The following is a 12486-nucleotide window of genomic DNA, read 5'->3' on the forward strand; positions in this document are numbered from 1 at the left end:
GACCCTCTTGTCTAGTCTGCTCGCACACTAGACAAACAGTTGTTTAGTTAACCTTTCAAATCACAGCAAATCTAAATGTGAATGCACTCCATACTCAAACAAAGAACAAAATAATTATCAACATAACAATCAATCAATAAAAGCTATATAATCATCGATTAAACACATACAAATAAACGTGAACACTAAACAGCATTCCACTGCATACCTGATTAAAAGTACACATATCTTACTTGTATTGACAGTGATACACTATACGTCGGTAAAAAGTGGAAACAGGTTGTCACCCATAAAATAAATGTGTCTTATCTTAGTATCAAATAACACAGAAACTGTACTTTAAATGAAGACAAAGTACAAATGAAACTGAAAGTTTCACACACACCAAGAAAAAGATAATATAAACATTTGTGTGTTAAGGCATGTTTTGAGAGCTGGACACTAGTATTGTCAACACAATATTCCAATGTAATGATATGGAACATATTATAATAACAATGTATGAGAATATCTTAACTCATACGCCGGTGTAGAGTTTGCCGTGAAGGCAGTGGATGCACCTTAATAAGTGGGGTAAGTACTCTGCCTTGTGTTTGAATCCCTGAAAACAAATCCTACATCTGTAACGGCTAGATGCCGTAGTAGATTTTCTCCCGTATGAATCTCCACGTGGGTGTTCATATCACGCACAGATTCACCACCAACTCTACAGCTAACTGGCATCGTGCTTATCTTGCGTCTCTTGCTTTTTTTTCACATTTCAACAATCAATCAATAAAAGCTATATAATCATCGATTAAAAAAACACATACAAATAAACGTGAACACTAAACAGCATTCCACTGCATACCTGATTAAAAGTACACATATCTTACTTGTATTGACAGTGATACACTATACGTCGGTAAAAAGTGGAAACAGGTTGTCACCCATTCAATAAATGTGTCTTATCTTAGTATCAAATAACACAGAACTGTACTTTAAATGAAGACAAAGTACAAATGAAACTGAAAGTTTCACACTCACACACACACTCTGTCCTCCAGTTACATTACAATTAGACATTGGACAAGGTGAGATAGTTTTTCCCCTATTGTTTGAATGTTAAACGGTAGGCTTAGGCTACCTGATACCATTTAGGGATGATGCATTTACATGTGTGTGTGTGTGTGTGTGGGGGGGGGGGGGGGGGGGGCACAGTTAAACATCTATTGTCCAGTATCTCTCTACCCCTCACACTTGATTGGCCATCAGACCATGCACATATGTAAGTAGCAGGGCGGTCCGTGTGCATGTGGTGACACTTTAACTTGTTCTCAAGCGTGTTAAGAGCTAAAGGTCTTCTGGGTTAGAAATAGCCTAGTAGGTTTTCAAAAAATCTTCCTCTGAACACAGTGAACAGCTTCTGAAGATACTTATAGAACCTTTTAGTAGTTGTTTTATTGTATTACAATATAGTGAGTTTGAAGGCTAAGTCGGGTTAAAGACATAGAGAGCTTTAAGATATGGATTTACTAGAAACAATGAAGTCGTTGGTCAATGAGCGACTATCTGCAGCTGCTGAAGAGATATTTGGGATTGTTGGAAGAATTGTAACAGAGTATGAGGACAAAGCGCTTCATTCCAGGCAGGAGAATGAGCACCAACGCAGACTACTGGAAATGGTTTTAAAACCACCCGTGCAATTGCACGGATCAGGTTGGTAAATTCATCACACTGCAAAAAGTTAGTTTCACATAGGATGAGGTTATTTTATTTTAAAGGCTACATTTAAACACTGTCAATCAACAACAACAATATGGGTTAACAGTGGTTTTAAATGTTAGGTTGCTGAAATTACATTGTAGTTTTAATTTCTTTATGGGAATAGTTGTATAACTCATGCTAGTTTAATACTTATTCATCAGACAAACTGACTATTAGAAAACTTACTTTAAAAGGGGGTATTCCAACAACTACGACTGTGAAAGTTTTAGTGGACGATTTTGTCAACCAACATTTGGGTGGGAGTGTGGTGAGAGAGAACATCCAAACGGGAAGCACGCACATCTCAACAATGTTGACGGGTACAGACCCTCCGGGTCTTCATCAGGAAGACCCGGAAGGGTCGAAACGTTGATTCCTGATTTCCTAATAAACTACTGGGAGCTTAAATAACGGTGTGCAGACTTTCTTTCTGTGATGAGAAATCAAGCATTTATCTTGATATAACATTACATTTGAACGCTATAGAACCAAACAACAATTGTGGAACCACCCCAAATGAATCATGTCGTGTTTTTCTCCCATTTTATCTTTTGTTCAGACTCCCTGCACCTCCCTGTGTGTAAAGAGGTTTCACCTGAAGGTCAGGCGACGACCTCCAGTCTGGTCCAGGAGGAACCGGAGCCTCCACGGGTGAAAGAGGAGCATGAGGAACTACTTCAAAGACCAGAGGAGGCTGATGGGGCAACGTTGACAATAGTAGCAGTGAAAAGTGAAGATGAGCTGCTTCAAAGGCTAGAGGCTGCTGATGTGTCAACATTTCCATTGATAGCAGTGGAATGTGAAGATGGTGTTGAAAACGGAGAGACAGATCAGCCTGTAGCCAGCACCTCAACTGAACACATGGACCATGGAGCGTCACAACCATCTTGTGGTATCCACCTCCCCAATCCACACCACAGGGATGGGTGGGAGGAAAGCAGCAAAGCTCATGCCGATTTACAAGAACCGAAGACGCAAGACGTGAAAGGACAAACAGCTTTGAGAAACAAGCGGTCCCAGGGCCCGAAATCAGTAAAACAAACTTCATCCACAAGAAGTCGCACTGGGGAGAATGGGTTCAAGTGCACAGATTGTGGCAGATGTTTTAATACAAAGGGAAGTCTGAAAAGACACATGAATATCCATACAGGGGAAAAGCGATTCAGTTGTCCAGTTTGTGGGAAAGTTTTTCGGCAAATTAGTCACCGGTCAATACACATGAGAACTCATACAGGGGAAAAACCTTATAGTTGTACAGTGTGTGGAAAAAACTTTACTCAGAATATTGATCTGAAGAGACACACAAGGACCCATACAGGGGAAAAGCCCTATAGTTGTATACGTTGTGGCAAATGTTTCACTGTAAATTATGTTCTACAGAGACACATGATGAGGGTTCATAAAGGAGAACAATCTAGCATTATCTAGAGATCTATTAGAGTAGCATTATCTTGTATGTCTTCCGAGCTGACTTTATACATTTATATTTCATACAGAACGAGCATATTAGCATTCATAGAACACTTTAAACACATTAAACAAATAAAACAACCTCCATCCACAATAAGTGACATTTGTGAGAAAGGGTATAATTGTACAGATTGTGGCACATTTTTCGTGACCCTCATCCCTCATTATAATTATTGAACAGATTGAGAAGTGTCTCAGGGGTGGAGTGACTGCTTGGGAAACGGAAGGTTCCCAGTTCTAACCCGGGCTCCCCCAGAGTTAGTGTCGAAGTGTCCTTGAGCAAGATGCTGAACCACTAATTGCTCCTGATGAGCAGGTTGGTGCCTTGAAAAGTTGCATGGTTTCCTCCGCCATCGATGTATGAATGTGTGTGTGAATGGGTGAATGTAATGCAGAATCTATGTAAAGCGCCTTGGATATAGGCTCTATATAAATACACAATTTACCGATCTAGCTGATTTTGTCTATCAAATATCTCATGCAGAATCTTTATGATCTTTCACTATAAAACAGTTTGGTGATTTGATCCGTACGTGTGTGTGTTAAAATAACCAATAAATAATGCATGTATCTGGGTGGGAAATCCACCTTAAAAAGGACATTACAGAGCTGCTGGGAGATGAGATTATCGTGGCTGGAACGGTTACCAGTACTTCAATGCAGGCAGTCGAAAGATTGGTTGATAGGAAACACCTGGAGCATTCAAAGGTGTAACTTTATGAACAGAAACCCCTAAACAAGAACGGACCTGAGGTCATTCAAATGTTGACATATCATTGCTTATAACAGCTTTAAGTTACTGTGCTGAGGCAGTTGTATGACTATGGGCGCATTCGGAAATAGCGCACTGAGCGCACTGTGAAATGCAAACTAATAGGCGAGTGCACTCCGGTGCGGTATTATTATTTTTTGATGAATTGAAAATAGTGGGCCCTATTGTAAACAAGTGTAATGCTTTATGGTGTCGTCCACTCACAGTTAACAGTTTGTTTTTTATTGAGTTGTACTTGAAATGTACTGTAATTCTGCAAACTGTTAATAAATCAATCAAGTTCTGAACACGTCCTATGAGCCTGTAGGAATGACATGCCAGAGTGCGATCCTGAATGTTCACAAGATTAGATTAGATTAGATATAGACTGAACCCTTACTGTCACTGTGACAGACTATAGGTATTAGATTAGATTAGATATAGACCGAACCCTTACTGTCACTGTGACAGACTATAGGTATTTCAAATGACAGGTGAGAATTGAACGAACGAGAATGAACAGGTCAAATTATTCAAACATGGACATACAGGGTTGGGAAGGTTACTTTTAGTACCACAATTTAAAAAGTAGGGGGGTTACTTTCAGTTACTTTTGGATTACTTTTAAGCAAAACTCTAACTAATTAGATAAAACACATTTTACCATTGATAAGAATAATGTTGAGCCTATGAAATTGAGAAAAAGGACAACAGAAATATGGTTAAATCAGTGGTTCTCAACCTTTTTACAACAAGCAGAACCACCTCAGAAAATATTTGGCTCTCAAGTATACCACCATTATGATTCATGTTAAAATACACCTAGGCACGTGTTCACGAAAGGCAAATGCATTCCAAATCATAAAAATATATAGACACACACACACACACACACACACACACACACACACACACACACACACCTGTTGATTTTGTCGACTAATACTAATATGAAAAATGTTCGTCGACTAGTAAAACTAGACTAAAATGTTAGGAAGGGACAAGAGATCCAGTATAAGTCATTTTACACATGCTGAAAGTAACAGATGTACTATTTGCATTACGACGACATCAAGGCCCGACAAAATACATTTTGTTCTACTAAATCAACTGTAGATTTAGTCGACTAAAATCTTATGATATTTAGTCGACTAAAACTAGACTAACACTAAAACATTCCAGGTGACTGAAATGTGACCTGGAAAACTATTCAAGAGACTATGACTAAAACTAAAATCAAAATTTGCTGCCAAAAATGACACACACACACACACACACACACACACACACACACACACACACACACACACACACACACACACACAGCTTCCTAGCACAACGGAGCTGATGAGTTTCAGACTGTTTCACTTTGCAATGCGCGATGGGCTACATTTGATTTAGTCGATTAAAATGTATTTTGGTGGGCGTCGATGCTATCGTGATGACTGTTTTTACACTTGCTGAAAATAGCCGATCTATTCTGCTATTCTATCTATTCTATCTGCTATTTTCAGCATGCAACCAAGTGTAAAATGACTTATACTGGATCTCTTGTCCCTTCCTAACATTTTAGTCTAGTTTTTATTTGTTGACGAAATTGTCAGTATATTTAGTCATATAGTTTTAGTCACCATGGCTTAGTTTTTATTTAGTTTTTATGTATATTTTCGTCAGTGAAAAACGTTAGTCGACGGACATTTTTCGTCATAGTCGACGAAAACAACACTGGCTGCTGTTCCAGTGGTGGAAAGTAACTAAGTACTGTACTTACGTACAATTTTGAGGTATTTGTAATTTACTTGAGTATTTCCAATTTACAGTACTTTTACTTATACTCCACTATACATCTCAGAGCCAAAATTTTTACTTTTACTCCACTACAATTATTTGAAAACTTTTAGTTACTAGCCTTTTGGTGTTTTAAGCATTATGTTATACTTTAGCTATTGAAAAATAGCAGATCTACAAGCAAGAACTTGTAGGTCTGTTATTTTTGAAAAATCGTGAAAATGGGGTACAAGTCTTTGAATATATATTCTTTCAGAGCGAACATTTTTAGCTCAAATCTTTGCTTCTGGGAGGTCCCTGGAACAACATATTTTCAGATGGGGGGCAATTACTTTTATTTATTATTTTTGGGGGTCCTTGACATAGACATGGGGTCATGCATGGGGGTCCTCGACATAGACATAGAAACATGGGTTTTTCAGAAAACCATCAGGATTTAGAAGACATTTGTAGAATCGTTCAAAATTGACAAAATTGGTTTAGCTCAGCTGTCAATTATAGGCCTACTGAAATAACATATACTGTACTTGACCATTGTCAGAATCACAATCAGAAGAATTTTCATACGCATTCAACCAAGAATGTGCCTTTTATATTTTGAATAATGTATTCAATGAATCACGCTCGCTTGAAGCTCAGCTGGACGCCTTTAACCATAACCAGATTGCTTCCCTGAAACGACCTGTCACTCACTCCCGCTGTAACATGTTAAAAAATAGATACATAATTACAGTATAATCACTCAGATTATTAATTGCTGTCCAGTTCAGATCCACCACGGGGCAGCGGTTAGAAGGACCTTACCTTTTGTAAGGTCTTTAAGGACATAGGCTATAGGAGAAAAAAACGACCAGCATGAATAAAAATGAATCATGATTTCATTCACCTGTTTTCATATACACTGTTTGATTCCCATCCGTTTTAGAGTAAAATGCCCATAAAAGCCATTTGCACCCTAGTCTTTAAAAAGTGCCAGGGGGTGGACACCAGTTTTGGTCATCGATGCCACCGAAGCCCATTATAAATAAAAGAAAGAAAATGTAATTATATTGTGCATGTCATCACCTGCACACCAGAGTAGAGGCATTTTCAAAATATGGATACAAAAAAATAACGCCCCTGGAAATCAGTGCATAATTAGATTCAGCTCGTCTTAACGTCCCTGGCACTTAAACAGTTTTAATATTGATTGGCGGTGTGGTTCCCAAACATTTTCATGTCAGGGACCCCCAAATTGGCAGTAATGAGCCTGCGGCCCTCCATTTGAAAAGATATGCCAGGGACCCCTGTAACGACTCACCGAGTCTAGGACGGTTATTAAATAAGGCAAGGTGGTAAAATGCCAAAAGTTGTTTTATTACTCTTTTCTTTTTGTGGTATACAGGTTAATGGAAAACAATATATGTACAAGTGCTACAAGGTGCTATTTACAGTGCGAGCAGGGCGGTGCAGGTCCAAAAGCAAAGAAATAATCAAAATGTCCTATACTTACAATTTACAATTTAGGCATTTAGCAGACGCTCTTAATCCAGAGCGACTTACATTTCAAAAAGCATGGCATACATCACATATATAAAAAGTAGTTATCATGAATCATGCGTAAACTAAGAACGTAACAGTGGAGTATCTATGTAAACTATACATACTATACTATAAAATATATTATACATGTGTACTATAAAGTGCTATGACTACATAAAGTGCAATTCTAGAGCTGTCTACATAACAAGCTATAAGTCTGTTTAAACTACTATCTAAGTCTACATAATGTGCTATCTAAGGGGCTAGGCTAGGGCAAGTGCTACGGGCCATGGTGGAGTCTGAAGAGGTTGGTTTTCAGACTATGGCGGAAGATTGGGAGTGAGGCTGCAGTTCTGACTGCGATGGGAAGTGCATTCCAGAGTTTTGGAGCCAGAAGGGAGAAGAGTTTGGGACGTGTGGAGCGTTGTCCCGGCGTTTCTAGTGAAGGTACCTCCAGCTTCCCTGCGTTGGCTGATCTGAGTGAGCGGGAGGGTTTGTAGGGTACGATCATACTTGTGAGATATGGGGGGGGCCATGCCTTTGGTTGCTTTGAATGCCAGCATCAGAGTTTTGTATTCTGTGCGGGCAGCGACCGGGAACCAATGGAGGGAGCGGAGAAGGGGGGAGACGTGTGAGAATTTTGGCTGGTTGAAGACCAAGCGTGCTGCGGCATTTTGGATCAGTTGGAGGGGCTTAAGTGCACATGCCGGTAGGCCAGTACTTAATTGTAATAAAAAACCCTCCCTAAGTGAATAACAATTAAATACTATATACCTGCTCTTGATCACAATACACAGTAAAAAACAGTGGCCTTGATGGCAAAACTTCAGTCGACTAAATCAACCGTAGATTCAGTCGACTGAAACTAGACTAACAGTAAGACTAAAATGTGACTAAAACTAAATGAAAACTATTCAAGAGACTTTATAGGACTAAAACTAAAATCTAAATTTGCTGCCAAAAACAACACTGGGTCCCAATGTGGAGGCTGGCCCGAGGAAGAGAGGGAGAGATGATGAGCTCCTCAAAGAGGACATGAGTCTTCAGGCTTCCCTCTCTCTCCGCTTTCCAGCGGGAGAGCGAGAGAAAGCGGAGAGAGAGAGGATGGATGGATGGACCGGCTGTTCACATTCAGTTCAGTTCAGTGCAATGTGTAATCTATTCCCGTTTACTGTTTAATGTTCAATTAATGTACGTTATATTGATTTGTGTTAATTATCTACTTGATTTTTAACATGATTAAGTGTATAAAATGTGAAGTACGGTATTCTTAAAATGTTCAAATTATCTTTTTATTAAGATTATATTATATTATATTATTATATTAAAATTATATTTTTACCCAAAGACAAAATAACAATAAATACATTTAGTATTTACAAAGTTGAATTGAACTATTTACATGTATACTCATATACATAGAACCATGTTCATTTGCTGCTCTGACAGGTCGGGTGGCAGCTTCAATGCTATACGACCATATTAACCCATTCTGGACGGGAACCCATTTTAGTGTTTTAAGCATTATGTTGTACTTTAGCTATTGGATTTTATTGCAACGTTTCGGTCGTCAGACCTTCATCAGGCATAAAGCAGAACTGACAAACAGTCAGCATTAATACAACTCTGGGATCAGTGGGGGCCAATCAAATGCCCCACACCAATCCGTTACCATGGGGAGGGACTGCCCACAGGTGAGTACAGGTGGTATATTTTTTCCATGATAAAGGGAACATTTATAAATATACACCAAATAGAATAAGATAGCTACAATATAATAAATCAATCAGTATAGTAAGGCAATATATACAATGAAAATGGAATACCTTTTAAGTGTACTGACTGAGGCAACAAATGAATATTGGACAATTAAATAATGGATGGCATAATGTCCAATACATGTACTAGGGGTCAGACCTAATAAATTAAAGGTATAAGGGTCTTTACTCCAAAATACACAACATTGACATCACACACAATGACAGCGGGACATAAAACCAAGATATCAAAAACATCCAGAAAATAAATAAAGTATCAAAAAACCCCAGAGGTGAGAAAACCTCAAAATTCACAACATCACATTTAGTAAGAATTCATCATTTAAACCTTTTGGGCCTAAGGTGTCGCAAGTTGTTGCGTGTGGCTATGACATCACTCACACACACACACACCGTCTCCACACCATAGCGCAAAACTTTCTTAAGCTGCGCACTTCTTAAGCTGCGCGCAGCTTAAATTCCGAGTTTTTAGACAGCTGGTGGATGGAAAAGAAGCTCCACCTCCGCCGAAGACTTGAGCGGAGGAGAGCGTTTCCGGGAATCTGGCCGTCGCGCAAGAATTCAGCGCAGGTGGAGCTTAATTTCCATCCACCAGCTGTCTAAAAACTCAAGCTTTAAGCTGCGCGCAGCCGAGAACGTGCGCAGCTCTTTCGACCGTGTGGCAACAGCTACACTCAAGTCATTCAATCATTGTCTGTGCCTAATCTTGTCTCTCCTCCCCACTCAGACTGACACACCCAGGCTGGCACACCTGCAGCAGATTCCCCAATCATCCTCTGCTGCAGCCCTCTGCTATAAAAGCCATGCCAGCTCAGTGTCAAGGCAGACACAGACCCAGCAACAGCTCAGTCCCAATCCATACTTTGCAGTTAAACTTAATTTAGTTTAGTTTAGTTTGGCCTGGGGATGGCCGGCAGTTATAGTTTTTGTTCTTATTAGTTAATTGGTTTTAGTTAGGGGAGGGGGGAAACGGCTTCGACGTCCCTATAGGGGGTGGCCTGGGCCCCCCCCTCATTCTCCTGTTTTGGCCGGCGTCTCCTTTGTTTCTCCTGATTTGGTAAAGTACCTGACAGTAATATATATTTTGTTTGTTGGTTTAATGCTCCTGTGGGGAAGTGGTTAATAAAAACCGTTAACTTGTCCACTTTGTGATGTCTGTCCTTATGTTGGTCTCCAGTTTGAGCCACTTGTTTATCATACATACTTGTTTGGAGACCGCAACACAAGTGAAGATCCAATATGCCTCACGTATCTTAAGGAGAAGGTCATGGTTTCCACCTCTGGGTGGCAGAGGGACCATCTCCATGCCAACAAAGCGTAAGGTGGATATGTCATGTTTCATGTCATTAAAATGAACGGCAACCGGGTAATCCCTGTCGTTTCTGCGAATAGAGCTTTTATGCTCGCTGATATGTGTTTTTAGCTTCCTAGTGTCATGGTTTGAGTCTCCCCCTGTCTGTATTCCCACTTTGGCCACTCCCTCATCCCATTGCTCACTTCAGTCCTAGTTACACACCTGGTTCCACTCTCATCACCCCAGCCCATTACAAACCTGTGAACACTGATGCAATCAACCCACCACCTATAAGACTGGACTCTCTGCACACACACACTGTCCGTTCATACTTTCATGTTATGATGTCCTACCTTGGAGCTCTTGCTTGTGTCTTTGTTCCTCTGGACCCTGCCTTGAATACTTCTGGTAATTTGTAATTTGCTCATACCTATCGTTGTTTTTGCATTTTTGGGATTGCTTATCCTCTGCCTATCCAGCTTGTGTTAGCTTGCCTTTGTTCTGCATTTTTTTTTTAATAAATAAGTGTTTTGAACACACTTCTGCTTGGTGTGACTCTGCATTTGGGTTCAGCACATTTTGGCCTTCGTGACAGAATGAACTGACCTAAATTATGAACCCAGCAGAGTTAATACTTTTTCACCTAAAGGCGGAGGACTTTGAAAATGCGGTTGCTCATTATTATTGTAGGCTAATGTCTGCAATCACACTACAACAATGACCCATCATTCTGTGAAACTCAATGGTAAACCTATAGACCAAGCAATTGCAAATGAGGCACCATCATTACATGCAGACAAAACAATGACAATGAGTCGTCACTTGTACGTGTTGATTGTCTGAGTGCTTGGTCTATAACTTTGCTATTCAGATGTAAATAAATTAGGCCTACAAGGTGTCAAGAACACCCAGCAATGAATGAGAGTAACAGAGTCAAACACTGAAGAAATAGCTGTTTATCCATTTACCATGGAAATATAAATATTCCATGGTGATTTGTTAAAAATAGCAGTTCTGGCTGAACCGTGCAGTCGGTTTTCGCAGAACTTAGAAATATGGTAGAGGGCCATGCCAAACGGCATGACATATGTCTCCTCTCCTCATACCGAACAAGTTTCGTGCTCTGAAGTTTGGCCTCCGACCTAGATCACCTGCCATTTTGAATTATATGAAATTCAGTTAAAATGCATCTCCTGCATATTATTTGAGCCGTAAACCAGTGTTGGATCACATAATGGATTTTCAATCATATTGAAGTTTGATTTAGAGTTATCACATGGTTGTTTGCCATGCCATGTATACAGGGAGATTATAATGCACTAAAACAATGGTCAATCATTCTGTAAAACTCAATGGTAAACCTTGGATAAAGAGCAAGCAATTACAAATGAAGCATTTTAGCTATTCCCTGAAAAATGAATATTGTAGTGTGATAATACAATCTATTGTATTGTGTGCTAATAAGGTTAGACTCAAATGTAATGTAATAACAAAACAATAACCATTAATGAAAATCTCTTTATTCATAATCCAGAGTACAGTGTAACAACAGAAAAAAATCTATGACCTGCTATATGAAATTGCACAGCCTGTTGTAGTTAAAACACAGTAAGAAACTGGTGATTATATGATATCACTATATATAGGCCCCATTTTGATTACATCAACTGTATTGACAAAACTATAATAAAAAAAAAACATATGTACAATTATGGTATTAAAACAATGTCTAATAAAAGAGCTGTCAAATTGTAAGTAAAAAAACCTTGGTGTTAAAAAAAGTAGCAATTATACATTTTGGGGGTAAAGTACAGGTGTAGTACATACTTGATACTTCATCAGAATATGAACAACTAAAACATTTCCCTGTATCATCATGTATACTATACATGCATTGTGTGGTAAATGTTGAGGTGTGTTTATGAAGCAATATTCCATTCTCTTCATTCACGTGCCAGTGTACAGTGCACCGTGGAAGCAGTGCATGCACTTTAACAAGTGGGGCCAGTAATCTGCCTTGTGTTGAAATCCTTCAGCACAGATCCGACATCTATAAGGAAAGTATTTTCTCCCTGTATGAATCTCCATGTGGGAGTTCATATCGTACACTGATTTGTCACAAATGGTACAACTAACTG

At 39.3% G+C, this 12486-nt stretch overlaps 1 protein-coding gene across 1 annotated transcript; it reads left to right on the plus strand.

The window, feature by feature from the left end:
* Positions 1-1523: 1523 nt before the first annotated feature.
* LOC306927353 (uncharacterized protein) lies at positions 1524-10375 on the plus strand (the record flags this gene model as incomplete). The annotated part of the gene is made up of 4 exons (XM_079507064.1): positions 1524-1698; positions 2306-2919; positions 9782-9922; positions 10232-10375. 4 exons carry the CDS (start codon positions 1524-1526, stop codon positions 10373-10375), a joined length of 1074 nt encoding a protein of 357 aa, XP_079363190.1.
* Positions 10376-12486: the final 2111 nt, after the last annotated feature.

This window comes from Electrona antarctica (assembly GCF_951216825.1).
Source record: "Electrona antarctica genome assembly, chromosome: 7".
NCBI classification, from domain to species: domain Eukaryota; kingdom Metazoa; phylum Chordata; class Actinopteri; order Myctophiformes; family Myctophidae; genus Electrona; species Electrona antarctica.